Raw genomic sequence first — 20557 nt, 5'->3', positions numbered from 1 at the left:
ATCATATCTTAACTCACTGCCTGGAGTGCGCTGTTACAGAGTGAGGTAGCTGTGACATCACATCTCGACTCACTGCCTGGAGTGCGCTATTACAGAGTGAGGGAGCTATGACATCATATTTGAACTCACTGCCAGGAGTACGCTATTACGGAGTGAGGGAGCTGTGACATCACATTTCAACTCACTGCCTGGAGTGCGCTGTTACAGAGTGAGGGAGCTGTGACATCACATCTCAACTCACTGCCTGGAGTGCGCTGTTACAGAGTGAGGGAGCTATGACATCATATTTGAACTCACTGCCAGGAGTGCGCTGTTACAGAGTGAGGGAGCTGTGACATCACATCTCGACTCACTGCCTGGAGTGCACTGTTACAAAGTGAGGGAGCTGTGACATCACATCTCGACTCACTGCCTGGAGTGCGCTATTACAGAGTGAGGGAGCTATGACATCATATTTGAACTCACTGCCAGGAGTACGCTATTACGGAGTGAGGGAGCTGTGACATCACATTTCAACTCACTGCCTGGAGTGCGCTGTTACAGAGTGAGGGAGCTGTGACATCACATCTCGACTCATTGCCTGGAGTGCGCTGTTACAGAGTGAGGGAGCTATGACATCATATTTGAACTCACTGCCAGGAGTGCGCTGTTACAGAGTGAGGGAGCTGTGACATCACATCTCGACTCACTGCCTGGAGTGCGCTGTTACAGAGTGAGGGAGCTGTGACATCATATCTCAACTCACTGCCTGGAGTGCGCTATTACAGAGTGAGGGAGCTATGACATCATATTTGAACTCACTGCCAGGAGTGCGCTGTTACAGAGTGAGGGAGCTGTGACATCACATCTCGACTCACTGCCTGGAGTGCGCTGTTACAGAGTGAGGGAGCTATGACATCATATTTGAACTCACTGCCAGGAGTGCGCTGTTACAGAGTGAGGGAGCTGTGACATCACATCTCGACTCACTGCCTGGAGTGCGCTGTTACAGAGTGAGGGAGCTGTGACATCATATCTCAACTCACTGCCTGGAGTGCGCTATTACAGAGTGAGGGAGCTATGACATCATATTTGAACTCACTGCCAGGAGTACGCTATTACGGAGTAAGGGAGCTGTGACATCACATTTCAATTCACTGCCTGGAGAGCGCTGTTACAGAGTGAGGGAGCTGTGACATCACATCTCAACTCACTGCCTGGAGTGCGCTATTACGGAGTGAGGGAGCTGTGATGGTTATTGCTATTTAGCCATAGTCGAGATGCTTTAAAAAGCATTTCCCATAATGCACCTGAATTCCACTGACTGACTTCTCTCTTTGCAAGCTTTGTACTGATGGAGAAATCAAGAGCAAAGTTATGGGTTTATTCTGTAATAATTTCATGCATTTAGTTTTTGCTAAATTCCAGAAATATTTATTTATTATCAGTAGTGTTATATTTCTGCCTCTAGATGGTGCAAACCCCATTTCTTTGGAATACAACGTTACACGTTAATAATTCTATCCAGTACACCCAGCACAGACATGAAATGAAAAAGAAATGCTGAGTATTTTAGGATCATTTCAGGCAGTAAATTACCAGGAAGTGTTTGTCTGGAGGAGTTAAGACTGGTGTGCGATGTACCAGTTTACTAATGACTTTTATATAATACTAAATTAAATCAGGACTTTGTGACTTAACCCAATCTAGAACATTTCACGTTCACACACAAATCGAGTCAAGTGGCCCATTGAACCACCGAATCAGCTCACCATCTATGCCCACCTTTTCCTGGTTTTATAACGGATATTGAGTCAATGTGGCATGGTTGGAGGAGGGGGTGGAAGTGAGTGTGACAAGATTAAGGAGGATTAATGTGACAGGGTGAGTGTGGCATGGTTGGGGTGTAAGTGTGACAGGATTAAAGGGGTTACCGTGACAGGAGTGTGACAGCATTTGGTGCGTGTGTGGCATGGTTGTAGGAGATAGCGTGACAGGACGAGGGGAAGGGAATGTGACAGGATTGAGGGGTTAATATGACAGGTTGAGTGTGGCAGAGCAAGGGGAGTTGAGTGTAACAGGATTGGAGGTATTAACATGCCTTAAAGGTTGGTGGCATGAGTATGACAGAGTTGAAAGTGAGTGTGACAGGAGTGGGTGGGTTAATGTAACTGGGTGAGAGTGGCATGGTTGGGGGACGATTGTGACAGGATTCGAGAGGTTACTCTGATAGGGTGGGTTTGACAAGGTGGAGGGGGGTGAGTGTGAAAGTGGTTGGAAGAGGTGAGTGTGACAGGATTAGGAAGGATTTAGATGCGAGTGTGGCAGGGTGAAGGGGGTGACTTAGTGTGGGAGGGTGAAGGGGGTGACTTTGTGTGGGAGGGTGAGGGTGACAGTGTGTGAGCGTGAGGGAGAGGGACAGTGTTTTGGGGAGGTGTGGGTGGCAGTGAGTGGGGGGAAGTGTGGGTGGCAGTGAGTGGGGGGAGGTGAGGGTGGCAGTGAGTGGGGGGAGGTGAATGTCGCAGTGAGTTGGGGGAGGTTAGGGTGGCAGATAGTGGGGGGGAGGTGGGGGTGACAGTGAGTGAGGGAAAGGTGAGTGTGGCAATGAGTGGGGGAGGTGAGTGTGGCACTGAATGGGAGGAAGTGTGGGTGGCAGTCAGTGGGGGGAAGTGTGGGTGGCAGTGAGTGTGGCAGTGAGTGGGGGAGGTGTGGGTTTCAGTGAGTGGGGGAGGTGAGGGTGAAAGTGTGGCCAGGCATTACATTACCTGTTTTGTGTAGTCCACCTCCCTGGTGATCCAGTGGTCTCCTCTTCTTCCCTGCACCCTGGTGGTCCGGTGGCATTGGCTCCGCAGAGCTGCAGTCTAACCATGTGGAAATTGTCTCACGAGCTCTTGAAGTCTCAGAGCATTGCCATGGTAACCCGCGGCAATGCTTTGATTGGCCGAGCTCCCTAACAATCCATCATTGTCTGCAGCTCTGCACTTCGTGGAGGCGTAGCCGCAGACAGGAGTCACAGGACTTTGTGCACTGATTTCTCCCGGCAGCCTGAGCACACTTACAGGGGGGGCCCGACTTAGCCTCTATGCCGCTGGGTCTCAGTTTACCAGTCATCTCCTAAGCCCCAGCCCTCTCTAGCAATCTGTCCACAGGCCTGGCAACCAGGACCAGGAGACAGCGGCCGTTTTTAAAGGATCACTATAGGGTCAGGAACACAAACATGTATTCCTGACCCTATAGTGCTAAAACCACCATCTAGCACCCCTGGGCCCCTCATGCCTCCATAAATATAGCACAATCTTAATGTATTCAAGCCTGAAGCTGTAACTCTGCATGCTGTTAGACTCAGAAAAACAAGCAGTCTACTGACATCATCAGAAGTGGTAGCTTAATCCAATCACAATGCTTCCTCATAGGATTGGGTGAGAATGACAAAGAGGCAGATCAGGGGCAGAGCCATCATGATTCAAACACAGCCCTGGCCATCAGCATCTTCTCATAGAGATGAATTGAATCAATGAATCTCTATGAGGAAAGTTCAGTGTCTGCATGCAGAGGGAGGAGATACTGAATGTTTGGGTGCATTTTAGGCAGCCATGACCCAGGAAGGATCTCTAACAGCCATCTGAGGAGTGGCCAGTGAAGTTATCACTAGGCTGTAATGTGAACACTGCATTTTCTCTGAAAAGACAGTGTTTACAGCAAAAAGCCTGAAGGTAATGATTCTACTCACCACAACAAAGTCAATAAGCTGTAGTTGTTCTGGTGACTCTAGTGTCCCTTTAACTTCATTAAGGGCAGCCTGGGGGGCAATTGCCTCCCTGCCCCCCAGGTCCCAGCCCGCCCCTGCCTATATACACTCGCAAAATCCCCTATACACACCCTCTCTACAGCACCTAGACACACATACATTACATTACACCACAAACAAAACATGACTGAAACCAACCTATTAACACAATACCACACCACAATCAGCTCCCTCTACACACACGCAATTCCACAAGCAGGCTCCAAACACATGCACAATACTCTTTTCTGGACTTTTGTCTCCTGGTATCCTATTTATGGAGACACCAGAGACAAGTTTGAAGCAAACACAGCGCAAGCATGTTATTAAATTTGCTTGCGCTGTGCAGAACAAATACAGGGCCTTTTTCTCATGCTAGCGATCTTCAGCAGAGCTCTGTGCATGGTCTGCCGTGGAAGAGCATTGAACCAACATGCTCGATTTGAGATGGGGTGTGCTTGTCATTGACCATGCCCCTTTTCTGGCTACCTGGCCCCGCCCCTTCCCAGGGAGCCGCTGTGATTAAAACATTTTTTTCCCAGTCCGGCCCTGGGTGATACCAAACATCTGCTTATTCTTGAACCAGAGATTCTCAAACAGGGAGAAATGAAAAATAAGCACCTGCTTCTAGTGTAATACCGTAAATCAAAGTGCAGGAACCAGGTGTAAGTGCAAATAACTTCTCACCTTGTGGAGAGCCAGTTATACCAGGCTCTCAGTATAATGGTCTATGTGCCTTAATAAAGTGTATTAGCCTTTATATAAGTCCAGTGGATTCTTGCTGATTCCTGCATCCGGCTTTATTAATATCTTTATTCCTATTCCTACTTTCATTAGGGAAAACCAAAAACGACCTATTATTGCTTTATACTCTAATGTTCTATTTTACACCGTCTATCCAGATCAATGGAATACCGCCACTATCTTCCTATAATCATACACACAATGTTATTCTGATGTGGCATATTTAGTAGATATACTGTTTCAATTTTACTTTATACACAGTTAGCCTCAATAAGGTTTTTTCTATATACTGATCCATTTTTTTTAACTTTTCTATAAAGTATTTGTTTAAGCATAATCCTATTCCGTAAGACATTTGGTTGATATACCTCTTCACATAGGTCCTAGCACATACAGTGAGGAAAAAATGGTATTTGATTCCCTACTGGTTTTGAACGTTTGTCCACTGACAAAGAAATGATCAGTCTATAATTTTAATGGTAGGTGTAGTTTAACAGTGAGAGACAGAATAATTTCCCCTCCCCCTCCTTACATTTTTTTCCAGAAAAACGCATGTCAAAAAAGTTATAAATTGATTTGCATGTCAATGAGTGAAATAAGTATTTGACCCCCTATCAATCTCCCAGGTGTCTTTTATACAGATAACGAGCTGAGATTAGGAGCACTCTCTTACAGGGATTGCTCCTAATCTCAGCTTGTTACCTGTATAAAAGACACCTGTCCACAGAAGCAATCAACCAAAGAGCTGTCCAAGGAGGTCAGGGACAAGATTGTAGACGTACACAAGGCTGGAATGGGCTACAAGACCATCTCCAAGCAGCTTGGTGAGAAGGTGACAACAGTTGGTGAGATTATTGCCGCGGTACCTTACCTGGATCCGTCGTGCCCGCGTAGTGTGGGATCCGACATCGACTCCCCTCTGGCGGTGTGCGGCATGTCCCACGCCGGACGCTGCAAACACTCTCCTTTTCATGACGCGGTGCTATGCGCCGACGTTATGACGTCAATGACATGACCTCGCGTCATCAATAACCAGACCAGAACGTTTTGGTGTGGCCTTAAAGCAAAAGACTCTCCCTTATAAAAGGGGCGTCTTTTGACTTGTCCCTTGTCCTATTGTGGTTCCTTGTGGTCGCTTTAGTGTTAGTTTGCTCTTCTTATATTCTTCATATTGTTTTTCCTGTTCACTGACCTGGCTTGGCTTCTTGACGCTCCTGTTTTCTGGCTCCCTGACTCGCCTTGACTTTTGACCTCCTGTCCTCTGGTATCCTGACCCAGCTACTCTTATTTGCTCTCCTGATTTCTGGTATCCTGACTTTTGGCTGTTCTTGGACTATTCTTTTCTCTTACGTTAAACCCGACCATTCTAAATTTCGGTAATATGTATTTGGGTTTTCTGTGGGTTTACATTCTGTGTGTTGGGTTATCACACGACCGTGTGGAGAAACACTATGGGTAGGGAGTTGGTAAGAGACATGACGGGTAACACACACACACAAGGGAGAAGTTCAGAGTGACACAAGAGGAGTAGAGAGACCCAAGGAAAAAGGGAAAGTTACACAGCGGAGTGAAGAGATTAGGTGAAAGGCACAGGGGGGGGGGGGTCAGTAGAGTCACACTGAGGGAAGGAGGGAATGCAAAGGGACACAAAGGGGTGGAGTGGCACAAAAAAATATTAATCTAATTTCAACATGTTTTGCAATTCCACACTGGTTGCCATATATCCCAGATACAGCGAAGGGGCGGAGGCAGAATGGATTGTGACATTGAATCTATGCACATACACTTCTGAAGTAGGGATTCTTTAATCTAGATTTAGTGCAAGGGGTTAGAAACCTCCTGCACTCCAAAAGTTGTGTACTAAGTCTCCTATAATGCTCTTACAGGCATAATGCTGGCATAGCAGGAGGGGAAAAGTAGTCCACAATATGTGGAGTCCTGAAGGTTGCCTACCCCTGGACTAGTGCTATCTGAAAGGGCCACTATAGGCACCCAGACCACTTCAGCTCAATGAAGTGGTCTGGGTGCCAGGTCCCTCTAGTTTTAACCCTGCAGCTGAAAACATTGCAGTTTCAGAGAAACTGCTATGCTTACACTGAGGGTTAATCCAGCCTCTAGTGGCTATCTCACTGGCAGCCGCTAGAGGCCGCTTCCACGATTCTCACTGGGAAAATCACAGTGAGAAGACGCTGGACACCCATAGGAAAGCACTGAGTAATGCTTTCATATGGGCGGTTTGAATGTGCACGCGGCTCTTGCCGCAGGGGGTGGAGAGTTCCCCAGCACAGAGCGAGCCTGGCGCTGGACAAAGGTAAGTGGCTTAAGGGGTTTTAACCCATTCAGCCCAACAGGAGGGGGGCCCTGAGGGTGGGGGGAACCTAATGACCCTGTAGTGCCAGGAAAACAAGTTTGTTTTCCTGGCACTATAGTGCTCCTTTAAAGGAAATTAGGGATTCATCAAAAGTGTTCTCAAGGGGGCTCTATGTATATCTATGTGTCAGAGGAGAGATGAAACAATGTCCCCTTATGATCCCGCTGTCCATAACTAATATAGTTAGAAACAATCCAGTCTAGTTATATCTAAAACTTAACTTTTATTATAAGTCTCTTAAAACATACATAGAAAACTTTATTCAATACAAACAATTAAAATTTAAATCCAAAGGTAGCCTTAGAGTGAAGTTGTTATATTTGTCACATCTATGGAGATACTTATGCATTCTTTGGTCCAACATGAAGGAATTTGTACATACTGACCATCTTATTTAAGTTATTCTGTTAAACCATGTTAAATATTTTAAACCCAATGTACACAAAATGTTATTAAAATGTAGAATTTACAGGCTTTAAGAGAACAATGTTCTAAACATCATGTATGTGCCTATATTTTAACCCCTTAAGGACCAAAATTCTGGAATAAAAGGGAATCATGACATGTCACACATGTCATGTGTCCTTAAGGGGTTAAATAAAGAATGTTAAAAAAATTCTATGTGAAACCAAATAATCCCTTATTAACATTATCTGCTCATTTAATGCTCCCCTGGGATAATAGGGGTTCAATATGCAGAGTGAAGGGGTGAAGGGGGGAAGGTTATCGCTACAAATTACTGTTTAGTACATAAGCCCCATGAAGTTATCTTTTTATAGAGATTCCCATATACTGCCATTATGTCGTGAAGACCATATTTAGTTGGGTCCTCTGGAACGTGTAATTAAGGTTAGAAAAACAGAATAAGATTGCTTTTGTCTAATTTGAGAGTACCGGATGCTGGGAAACCAGATATGTCATTTTCAGTTTTAAGTCAAACCGCATCTTTTAAAAGAAGAATGGGTTTATATAATATTTGAACTCTGCAGATGCTGCCCCTGTGTTGGCTGTCTGCATTACCAGATATTTATTCAGAAAAAATACAGAAAATTAAAAAAATTATATGATGACCCAATAACCAAGATAACGACAATCTGAAACTAAGCAGATTTCTGAGAATTATTCGCTAAACAGTAACATCTCATTGAATTGTTAGACACACTGCAACATGTCCCACTGCCATTTGCAACAGGTAGCCTTCTGGAAGACCGTAACCCACCCACCCCAAGCTCATTTCCTCATTTATAGATAGTCTCCCACACAACTTTCATTCTCCTGAAAAGACAGGTGTAAACACTGATCAGCACATCCTTCCAATCTCTTAACCCTATAGAACACATACCTTCTCCCTACAAATAGCTATATATCACACACCAATATTATATACTTTGATTTAATTTTTAATTTTTATTATGCACTATTTGTGGATCGTTTTCATCTACGCACCTCATACCACTAACATGAATCCAAATATGACCATACTGTTATTCTTAATAACCCTTTTCTCACTCCAATTTTGTTCACATCACTACCGCCATAAGCACACACCTCAAACTGGAACACAAATTATCACACACCATGGCCTGCTCTATTCCTGTAACTTATCTGCTGAGTGCTGGTGAAGAGTTATAAAAAAAAATAGCCCTTCTACCCCCACCTCACAAAATTATAAAGTATCCCATTCACTATATGCCCAAACAAAAATGATGTCCAAATTCCTACTCCTTATGTTACTTGCCCTTGCAAATGATGTGGAGTCTAACCCTGGTCCCCCAGCTAATTCTAGTCCTAATCCCCCCACTCAAAACGGCCTCTCTTTTGTGCACTGCAACCTCCGTAGCTTGTTCCCTAAACAGGATGCACTGCAAGCCTGGTGTTCCCATTACAATCCAAAAATCATTGTATTAATTATGCCGTTCTGTCCTTAATCCCATTGTAAGAGAATATGGAAAAGCTAAAGTCCTAGTCTATTAGCGTGCTTTTATTATTGGGTTGGTAATCAATTCTAATTCTACGTTCCAGTCAAATCTGACTGTAGGTTAGTTGTAAAATTAAGTTACCGTTAAGTAACATCTTATTTTGGTGGCAATATTTTGAATTGGCTACCTCAAGACCACAACAAGTCCCAAACTATTAAAATCTCAACATAAAGCCTGGTATTATGTTAAAATAAAAAGTATTATGGCATTATTGTTATGAGTGTTTCTGAGCTCTAGTTTTCCGTTGTTATAAAAGTTGGTATATTAAAGATATTTAAAAACTTCGAGTGAATATCCTTTAATGAATGCTTTGTCTAATACAGAATACGCAGATAACTCTCAGTCGCTGTTACCATGTGAACGTGCGAGAGAAAGGGCTCATCGCAATGGAACTAATGATTACATCCCCCAGTGCTCTGAGTACGGTCTATACAGGTAACTATATTAAAGTATTAATCCTTAGATCCTAACAACTCTCAGTGTCCTCACAGTGTCTGTCTTTATGCATATCTCACAGAGCTATCAGCCACAGCTAGATGAACTATAAGGTGGCCAGGCTACCTAAGGCCTATGGAATAGATATGTGCTTGTGTGCAGGCCTCCCAACAGTCCCTATTGTGACTGGACAGCCCCGAGTTCAGTGTCCTGTCCCATTGTAGAACTTTGTTTCCTGGTGTCACATGTTTGTGGACACCAGGGAACTGTCTCCAACAAGCGTAGCATTAGCGCATTATTAAATGTACTTGCACTAAGACCCTGCAGAGGGTGCTATAACAGTGCTCCCTGCATCATCTTTCTTGGAACATGTCTGCTAGATTGGCATGCCAATTCTTTGGATGGACCTACCCCCTTTCCAAAGCCTATTTGGAAGGTGCCAGTGATATGAACGGTGTCACGATTTGTGTCACTAGCCCGGCCCTTTTGCTCTTCTCACTAGTGTCCAAATTCATGGGACGCCAGTTTTGGGGATATGTGGGTGCCATGAAGATTTTTGTATAAGCTTGCCGGATTCACCATCCCTGTATTAAGACTAAAGACTGATAGTAACCTGCTAGAGTACTGTGAGATCTTAATCCTCCTCTTCTTTTGGCTTCCATACCATTTCTCTGAATCTGTCACTTTCCCCCAGTTGTGCCAAAGTTGCCACTATCAGTATGGTCTACACAGTGCTAATGAGTATGCTGTAAGTTCTAGGTTTAACACTTTATTGTAGAAGCCTACCAGATTCATATCCCATGTCTGTATTGGAATGAGAATAATTAAGAAGTTACCCAAACTGCTAGCAAATGTATAGCTCAAAAACATGTTCCAGCTCACGCTGTACACACTGACTTTGCGTGCTGCCAATAAAAACACTCTCTGGTCCCCTACAGCGCAGTCCAATCCACAGTAAATTTAGGTTCACCCTATTATGTTTCTACGCATTTAAAAATATCAGAGAGATGTAGAGTGCATGTCTGTTTGGTTTGCATGACGTGAGTATTTCAGAATCTCGACACACACCTGTCATATCTTATGATTGTATGTCTCCTGTAGTATCACCTATGATTTGTAATAACATTATTATTTGTTATGGTTGTTACATTCTAGCCAGATGATGTCAAGGAAATATGCAGACTAAAATAAACAGAGCGCCGCGTATGTAATAAAGTGATTGGCAGAATGCAGTGAGGGTGCACATTGATGGAATACTGGAGACTTGTCCTCCAGGCAGTTAACCAATATTTTGTTTTAACTTGTTTGATTTTTTTTTTTTTTTTATTCACCTGATGTTAGATAGCCTGCAGATTAATAGTGATTTTTTTTTTGTAGTACAGTTATGAGTTACTGTATGTGTTTGTCACAACTCCGAATTTTTTTTCCCCCATTTTATGTTTATTATCTGTGTATTATCTGCTATAGAGATAACTCTGATACAGAGCTCTGACTTGCACTATGGATGGATAGACGAATTGATGAGTGGATGGAAAAATGGTTAAATGGCTGGACGAATCGGTAGGAAGATGGATAAGATGGTGGAAAAATGGTTGACTGGTTGAATGAATGAATGGGAAAAAAATGGATGGATGAATGAATTTGTTGAATAAGCAGAGGGATAGTCGGCAGATAGAATTGCATGGACGAGTAAATGGATTCATGGATTGGTTGTTAGATAGGTGCTAGAATTGTTGAGAGAATAGGTAGAAGGATCCACGCGTACTGATAGAAGGCTTGATGGATTTATGCGAGAATGATGGACATATGTTCGGTAGGTCAGTGGGCTAAAGTGTAGATTATGGATATATTGATGAATGGCTAGATGTGTACATGGCTACATGGATATGTTGATTGTAATAGTTGTAAGAATTGATCGCTTTAAAATGCAGCAAATTGTAGTATTTGTTAGAGAAATACCACCCAAATTCATATCGATTTATAATTTTAAATAGATTCCCACCAATTACATCTCTATATATATATTTGATTAGAATAATACACAAAACGTTATAGGGAATTGTATCTTACTTTGTGCAGAAAGCATTATATTACTTGAAAAGTGTTATATATCGCGTTAAAATAATTGAGATCCTTGTTTACCCCGCATTTTACAATACTTTCGTTTTTACTTGCTCTTTACAGCTTTGACAGGAGAATCTAACCTTGTATATTTTATTAATAAAAGCAGTTAGAATTAAACATGGCCTGAAATCAAGCAGGGTGCTTGGGGAATTACTCAGTTTATGCAGAGAATTAAAACTGATGACATTGTGATATTTTTAAGGAAGAGGTTATTATGTTGCTATTGAGATCATTTTGAATTTAATAAACGTCTTATGACCATTGACTTAATACAAATTCTTGCAGGAAAATTCAGTGCAGCAGAAATGGCAGCTCTTGCTGGTGCGTAGACGAAAATGGTGTGGAGGTTTCATCAAGCAAACAATCAGGCGCCCCTCCAGTGTGTAAGTTGACGAAAACCTGTGACTTTATAAATTATTATTACGCATTTATGACGCACCAACCAACATGTTCCCCAGCGCTGCACAATTGGAGAATAAGACGGTAATGTATACACAGACAGATACAGGAGGTAAAGAGGGCCCTGACTGTGAGCTGAGATCTAGCTATTAAAGATGTTTTATCCAAAGTACTTAGCTAGCTGACCCATGAGCTTACAATCTTATGCAGTGGTTTCCAAACCAGTCCTCAAGACACGCCTACCAGTCCAGGATTTAGGGATTAACCAGTTATGGCTAAGGTGTTTTTAGAAAGAAAAAAAAAATAACACCTTGAGCCAACTGGGTAATCCCTAAATCCTGGACTTGTTTGGAAACCACTGATCTAAAGGTTATGATGGAGACCATAGGGAGTAGGCAGAAATCTGCAGATTCTATTCTTATAGATATTCCTATGAAGTTCAGCTTGACCTTTTCTCCCTGTTTATAATTTTTCTTTTTGTGGCTAATAAACTTTAGTTTGATTTTAAGGGCTTGTTGTGTCGTTTTTTTTTTCAGTATTTTTTTTTTTTTTTTTTACCATGTACATTCATTTCATTTTGTGCTTTAGGTCTATCTTTTTGCCAGCTTAAAAAACAGCAAATCTTGGTTAGTGGTTATATCAACAGGACTTCAATAACCCACATACCGCAGTGTAAAGATTCTGGAGAATTTGAGCCAGTACAATGTGACCAGATTCTTGGACAGTGCTGGTGTGTAGACAATGACGGCATGGAGATCTATGGGACACGACAGGTTGGCAAGCCTCTAAAATGTAAGTCATATACGTAGATAATGCTACAGTATATCAAACTCATACAATATTAATCAATGACCACTTCAGTTATTAGCATATATAATTCATATATCGTAAAAAATTGTCCTTCTCAAACATAGTTTTACAGGTTCATATTAACATATCTGAATAAACAACAAATGTTTAACGTATTTACTGCAAAAAATAATAGCTTATCATTGTAATCATTTATTAAAAAAATGTTAAGGGTCATGTATAAAAAAAACTATGTATATGTAATTTTTTTATTGGAGTAAGTCTTATAATGTGTATGTTTTCTTGTGTCAATTGCTCCCTGTAACATACTTCTATATTACCCAAAAATGTTAACACGCAATCTGACGTTCTTTATAAAAAATACACATTGATTCTACTCATACTGCAAACCGCAATATATATGTAAAAATGTAACAGATGATACAGCTTCACAATGTTACAGAGAGAGAGAGAGATCTTCAGTAGAGAGTAATCGTCTTTGTCCAGAAAGTCAGGGGAACAAGAGAACAGTGGGACGTGGTCCTTTGTCTACTGATCTGTTACAGACATGAATACAATGATGTCAGAACGTTTATACACATATGAAGACCCTCGATCCTCAATCCTCTCAGATATATTATATAACCACTTTCCAGACTTCTTATGGTACAGAATAAGAAAATTACCATCTGTTCTTTTTAACCCATTAGACATCCATACCTAATATGAATATGAATAAAATATGTCATATTCTACAGGTGGTCCTCACTTTACAACCTACCTGTTTGACGGCTCGCAATTACGACCAGCTCTCTAGTGTGGGGATTCAAGGGATTCCCCATGTTAGAGAGCTGGTCTATTTTTGGGAATTTTCACGGAACATAGATTTCAGAGATTCCCTGCGCTAGTGAACTGGTCTATGTTCGGGGAGATTCCCCCAAACGTGGATCTGCTCTCTTGCGCATGCTCACTTGCGCATCCTCACTTAACGAACAGTTCGTTTTATGATCCGGTCGGTAAGTGAGGACTGCCTGTACATCATATCCAGTAGTTGAGCTATGATTTATTACATTTTGTAAACGTCTATTAGAAGAAATAGTTTTTAGGCTGAAGAAGGCAAATTTGTAAATATCTGATGGTCTCAAAATATGATGGTAGAAAAATTAATAAATATAACAAAAAACATACAAGTTATTTTTCTGCCCTAAAACAAAATAATTCATGCAAAAAGCTTCTTCATAAGAATCTGCTAAAAAAAAACAAAAAAAACATTGCTGACATTCCCTTTTTGGACATGGCATTAAAGCCATGAATGCAAAAAGTGAATATATATATATATATACTTCTAACAACATATCCTACTCTCCAGGTCCTCAGAGCTGTGAGATAAGAGACCGTCGGATCTTACATGGTGTTGGAGAGAAAGTACCGCCACATTGTTCCAGTACTGGGGAATTTTTACCCGTACAATGCAAACTCGTTAACACAACTGACAAGATGATCGTTGATGTTGTTACAAGCTTCAGCAGGTACCTTCATTATTTTCCTTTTTACATTAATATGTTAAACCTAATGAGATGATTTATTTTATCTCGAACACACGTATTCATTGTACATTCCACCTTGGTGCTAACAGCCTATGGCAGCCCTGTAGGCAGCAGGCCTGTCTTGTAGGGCAGCATATATATATACAGGCAACTGTCAGACAGCCAATGAGAGTGATTCACACAACAAACTTCAAGCAGCTTCTCAAAGGATTTAAAACAATTTTTGAAAAAAAAAAACCCAGAAAGCAGCAATAGAGAATAAGGGGTGTACTGCTGTATTAATAGTTAAAAAAAGATACAAATATCACATATTTGAACAAACAGATTCATTTAAAAGGTGTACGTTTACACAAAGTAAGTTGAAAACTCCAACAGAAACAACATAATGTTATAGTTTAATTTAAACGCCCGTTGTACCTTCCTCATTAACCCAATTAGTACGGAGTACAGTGCCCACAGTGTTAGGTTTGCCCTTGAGCTGAATAGTAGAATTAAGACATTCACTATCTATGTAGACATTCAGTGCACAGACTATGCTATTCATATAAGCTAGTATTAATACCTACTGAGTGTGTCTCGACTGTGACCATTTCTGTGCTGTTGTGAAATAGCTGTATTTGTTTTTTTCCACATGATGGTGAGATGATGATGTTTAAGGATTGGAATGATGCGGGTTTCAGAATTTTATTACATTTATTTCCTTGAATTTTGTCAGATCAGCAAATCCTTCAATAAGAATGAACACACTCACCAGTCTTTTTTTTTTTTTTATTATAGAACCTTGTAGCTAAGGTGAATTAAGGTTTAATAGAACTCAGACCTGTAAGCACATTTTTGATGAGGTTAGTCATATTAAGTTTGGTATTTTTTTATAGCAGCCCCCATCAAAGAGAGAATCATCCCAGTCTTCGATCACACGACTGGGCCTGCCGAGAAATGTGGGGAAAAACAACAAAATGAAACTATTTAATCATGACTGACTCGTTTAGGTTGAACGTTTTTAAGAATGTAAGAATTACCAAGCTCAATGGAAGTCATTTTATTTCTCATTAAGAGCTGAAATGCTGAGATTAACTTACTGCAAACTGAAACTGGCCTTAAAATAATGTAGTTATTAGTAGGTGTACTAACCAGCGAGCTTGTAATTCTGATTTCATTTGTCACATACCATTTGTATCGATCTGTATGGCCTGTTCATTCCTCCCATTGATGGTTCCTCTCCTCTATGTCTGCGATCGCTATTATGAACCATCTGTGGTGAAATCCACTTTGCACAATTCCTGTGATTACTCCATTAGTTTCAGCAATGTCCTCGCAATGTTCATCTAAAGCTCCCCTTGCTGCTATCTCCACTAACAATGTTATACCTACCAAGTGTCCCTATTAAGAAGAAGCAGTCCCTATTTTGAACCTAAATACTTCTGTTCCTCTTTTCTACGAGCTCCATATTGTTGGTGTGTCTGAGTGTTTAACAGAGCTCCACAGCAATAATACTCCCAGTAATGTGTCTGAGTGTTTAACAAAGCTCCACAGCAATAATACTCCCAGTAATGTGTCTGAGTGTATAACAGAGCTCCACAGCAATAATACTCCCAGTAATGTGTCTGGGTGTATAACAGAGCTCCACAGTAATAATACTCCCAGTAATGTGTCTGAGTGTATAACAGAGCTCCACAGCAATAATACTCCCAGTAATGTGTCTGAGTGTATAACAGAGCCCCACAGCAATAATACTCCCAGTAATGTGTCTGAGTGTATAACAGAGCTCCACAGTGATAATACTCCCAGTAATGTGTCTGAGTGTATAACAGAGCTCCACAGCAATAATACTCCCAGTAATGTGTCTGAGTGTATAACAGAGCTCCACAGCAATAATACTCCCAGTAATGTGTCTGAGTGTATAACAGAGCTACACAGCAATAATACTCCCAGTAATGTGTCTGAGTGTATAACAGAGCTCCACAGCAATAATACTCCCAGTAATGTGTCTGAGTGTATAACAGAGCTCCACAGCAATAGCACTCCCAGTAATGTGTCTGAGTGTATAACAGAGCTCCACAGCAATAATACTCCCAGTAATGTGTCTGAGTGTATAACAAAGCTCCACGGCAATAATACTCCCAGTAATGTGTCTGAGTGTATAACAGAGCTCAACAGTAATAATACTCCCAGTAATGTGTCTGAGTGTATAACAGAGCTAAACAGTAATAATACTCCCACTAATGTGTCTGAGTGTATAACAGAGCTCCACAGTGATAATACTCCCAGTAATGTGTCCGAGTGTATAACAGAGCTCCACTGCAATAATACTCCCAGTAATGTGTCTGAGTGTATAACAGAGCTCCACAGCAATAATACTCCCAGTAATGTGTCTGAGTGTATAACAAAGCTACACAGCAATAATACTCCCAGTAATGTGTCTGAGTGTATAACAGAGCTCCACAGCAATAGCACTCCCAGTAATGTGTCTGAGTGTATAACAGAGCTCCACAGCAATAATACTCCCAGTAATGTATCTGAGTGTATGACAGAGCTCCACAGCAATAATACTCCCAGTAATGTGTCTGAGTGTATAACAGAGTTCCACAGCAATAATACTCCCAGTAATGTGTTTGAGTGTATAACAGAGCTCCACAGCAATAATACTCCCAGTAATGTGTCTGAGTGTATAACAGAGCTCCACAGCAATAATACTCCCAGTAATGTGTCTGAGTGTATAACAGAGCTCCACAGCAATAATACTCCCAGTAATGTGTCTGAGTGTATAACAGAGCTCCACAGCAATAATACTCCCAGTAATGTATCTGAGTGTATAACAGAGCTCCACAGTAATAATACTCCCAGTAATGTGTCTGAGTGTATAACAGAGCTCCACAGCAATAATACTCCCAGTAATGTGTCTGAGTGTATAACAAGGCTCCACAGCAATAATACTCCCAGTAATGTGTCTGAGTGTATAACAGAGCTCCACAGCAATAATACTCCCAGTAATGTGTCTGAGTGTATAACAGAGTTCCACAGCAATAATACTCCCAGTAATGTGTTTGAGTGTATAACAGAGCTCCACAGCAATAATACTCCCAGTAATGTGTCTGAGTGTATAACAGAGCTCCACAGCAATAATACTCCCAATAATGTGTCTGAGTGTATAACAGAGCTCCACAGCAATAATACTCCCAGTAATGTGTCTGAGTGTATAACAGAGCTCCACAGCAATAATACTCCCAGTAATGTATCTGAGTGTATAACAGAGCTCCACAGTAATAATACTCCCAGTAATGTGTCTGAGTGTATAACAGAGCTCCACAGCAATAATACTCCCAGTAATGTGTCTGAGTGTATAACAAAGCTCCACAGCAATAATACTCCCAGTAATGTGTCTGAGTGTATAACAGAGCTCCTCAGCAATAATACTCCCAGTAATGTGTCAATAATACTCCCAGTAATGTGTCTGAGTGTATAACAGAGCTCCACAGCAATAATACTCCCAGTAATGTGTCTGAGTGTATAACAGAGCTCCACAGCAATAATACTCCCAGTAATGTGTCTGGGTGTATAACAGAGCTCCACAGTAATAATACTCCCAGTAATGTGTCTGAGTGTATAACAGAGCTCCACAGTAATAATACTCCCAGTAATGTGTCTGTAAACGACAATAAATGTGTTTAGAAATCAGTGTCTTTAATAATATGCATTATTCTTGTTAAATTAAAGTGTCCCTCTATGTCTGTTTGATATAAGAGGAGTTCATCCAATCCCCGTTATCTCAGATTTATTTACCATCTCCTGTATCAGTGCATCCTCTTCTCTCCAGAACAGCTTGTCATTTCCCCTTACTCTATCTTTATATTATGGCAAATCACAATATTTAGCATTCCACATTAACCTGACCCATCAGGACTGATGGCAGCCTTTTACATGCAATGGAAAGCAACCAAAGAAATACAATGTATACCCATTTATGTATCACGCCAGCATAGAGGCAGACAAGATTAAAATAGAAAAATATTACTCCAAAGTGACAGAAAGAACGTATAGGACTTTAAAATGAGCAGACATGCATTTGCATACAGTCAGTGTTTCTGTCCAACTACCTTGACATATTAAGTAAAGCTTGGTAATGGGACTGAAATGGTAAATGTATGCTGTTGCACAGCTGTAATAAAATGACGTTATCTTGTTGCTTTGGACAATGTTCTGCTGAGAAACCTTGGGTCCTGGCATTCATGTGGACGGTACTTTGACATCTACCACCTACCTAGAGATTGTTGTAGATGATGTACACCCCTTTATGGCAATGGTGCTCCCTGATGGCAGGATAATGCACCCTGCCACACTGCACAAATTGTTCAGGAAAGGTTTGAGGAACACCACCAAGAGTTCAAGGTATTGGCATGGCCTCCAAATCCCCCAGATCTTTATCTGATTGAGCATCTGTGGGATGTGCTGAAACAACAAATCTGATCCATGGACCCCCCCCCCCCCCCACCTCGCAACTTGCAGGACTTAAAGGATCTGCTGCTAATGTCTTGGTGCCAGATACCATGGGACATCTTCAGAGGTCTTGTATAGTCCATGCCTTAACACATCAGAGCTATATTGGCTGCATGAGGAGGAGCTACACAATCTTAGGCAGGTGTTTTTTATGTTGTGGGTGATCAGTGTATAGAGAAGATTGGTTTTATTTTGCATTGCAAAACAGAAAACTCTTTTGTTAAACTTCTCCTGCCTGATCGTCACATCTCCTAGATCTTCCATCAGGCTTTCAGCCAGTCTAACTGCCCTGCACAGACAGACTGTAAATTGCATCGTCCTTAGCTCTCTCTTGTACTTATTTATTTATTTATTTATTTATTTATTATTGCCATTTATATAGCGCCAACAGATTCCGTAGCGCTTTACAATATTATGAGAGGGGGATTTAACTATAAATAGGACAATTACAAATAAACTTACAGGAACAATAGGTTGAAGAGGACCCTGCTCAAACGAGCTTACATTCTATAGGAGGTGGGGTGTAAAATACATTAGGACAGGAATTTACACTCAAATAAGGTGGGCTGCCCTTTAGGAGAGGGCAAGAGACAGGTATCTGAGGTAAGGGTTAGTCTTGGAGGCCATAAGCTTTCCTAAAGAGATGGGTTTTAAGGCACTTCTTAAAAGATGCAAGACTAGGGGAGAGTCTGATGGCGGTAGGCAGGCTATTCCATAGGAAGGGAGCCGCCCGCGAGAAGTCCTGCAAGCGCGAGTTGGCCGTACGAGTGCGGACAACGGACAGGAGGTGGTCACGGGCAGAACGGAGAGACCGAGAAGGGACATACCTATGGATCTGTGAGGAGATATAAGAGGGGCTAGAGTTGTTCAGTGCTTTATAGGTGTGAGTTAGTACCTTGAATTGACTCCTATAGCATACAGGAAGCCAATGTAAGGACTGGCAGAGGGGTGAGGTGTGAGAGAAACGACTAGAGAGGAAAATCAGTCTAGCAGCAGCGTTCATTACGGACTGTAAGGGTGCAGTACGGCTATTGGGAAGACCAATCAGGAGAGGGTTACAATAATCCATGCGGGAAATTACTAGAGCATGGACAAGCTCCTTGGTAGTATCTGGTGCAAGAAAGGGGCGGATGCGGGCTATGTTTTTAAGATGGAATCTACAGGATTTGGCAACATGCTGGATGTGAGGCTCAAAGGTGAGACCAGAGTCAAGTACGACACCAAGACAGCGCGCTTGCAAGGATGGACTAATGTTGGTACCACAAACTTGGAGGGAGAGCGAAAGATGAGGATCAGTATTAGGAGGAGGAAAGACAAGGAGCTCAGTTTTTGAGAGATTGAGTTTCAGAAAGCGGGAGGACATCCAGTCAGAGATGGAAGAAAGGCAAGCAGTGACACGTTGCAGGACGGCAGGGGAGAGGTCCGGGGAGGAGAGATATAGCTGGGTGTCATCAGCGTACAGGTGGTAGTGAAATCCAAAAGAGGTAATAAGTTTGCCAAGAGAGGCAGTATAAAGAGAAAATAGAAGGGGACCAAGGACGGAGCCTTGGGGAACGCCAACTGAGACAGGGCAAGGGGAGGAGGTATCATTAGAAAAGGAGACACTGAATGAGCGTTGGGAGAGATAAGAGGAAAACCATGAGAGGACAGAGTCACAGAGACCAAGCGATTGAAGAGTTTGAAGAAGGAGAGCATGATCAACGGTGTCAAAGGCCGCTGAGAGGTCAAGAAGAATTAGTATGGAGTAGTGGCCTTTGGATTTAGCTGCGATTAGGTCGTTAGTAACTTTGATAAGGGCAGTCTCTGTAGAGTGGAGAGGGCGGAAGCCAGATTGAAGGGGGTCAAGGAGAGAGTTGGAATTGAGGAAATGAGACACACGGGTAAAGACAAGTCTTTCCAGAAGCTTTGA

At 41.8% G+C, this 20557-nt stretch overlaps 1 protein-coding gene across 1 annotated transcript in view; it reads left to right on the top strand.

The window, feature by feature from the left end:
• Window positions 1-20557, top strand: part of TG (thyroglobulin) — a 262451-nt gene that overhangs the window by 2438 nt on the left and 239456 nt on the right. Inside the window, exons 2-5 of the mRNA XM_063451042.1 lie at window positions 9184-9295; window positions 11705-11802; window positions 12407-12610; window positions 13977-14136. Of these exons, the coding sequence (XP_063307112.1) occupies window positions 9184-9295; window positions 11705-11802; window positions 12407-12610; window positions 13977-14136 (574 nt within the window). The remainder of the gene's footprint in view (window positions 1-9183; window positions 9296-11704; window positions 11803-12406; window positions 12611-13976; window positions 14137-20557) is intronic.

The sequence above is a fragment of the Pelobates fuscus genome, chromosome 4 (assembly GCF_036172605.1).
Source record: "Pelobates fuscus isolate aPelFus1 chromosome 4, aPelFus1.pri, whole genome shotgun sequence".
In the NCBI taxonomy this organism is placed as follows: Eukaryota; Metazoa; Chordata; class Amphibia; order Anura; family Pelobatidae; genus Pelobates; species Pelobates fuscus.
Note: the sequence above shows the minus strand (reverse complement) of the source record. Positions and strands in the feature narration are given on the sequence as shown.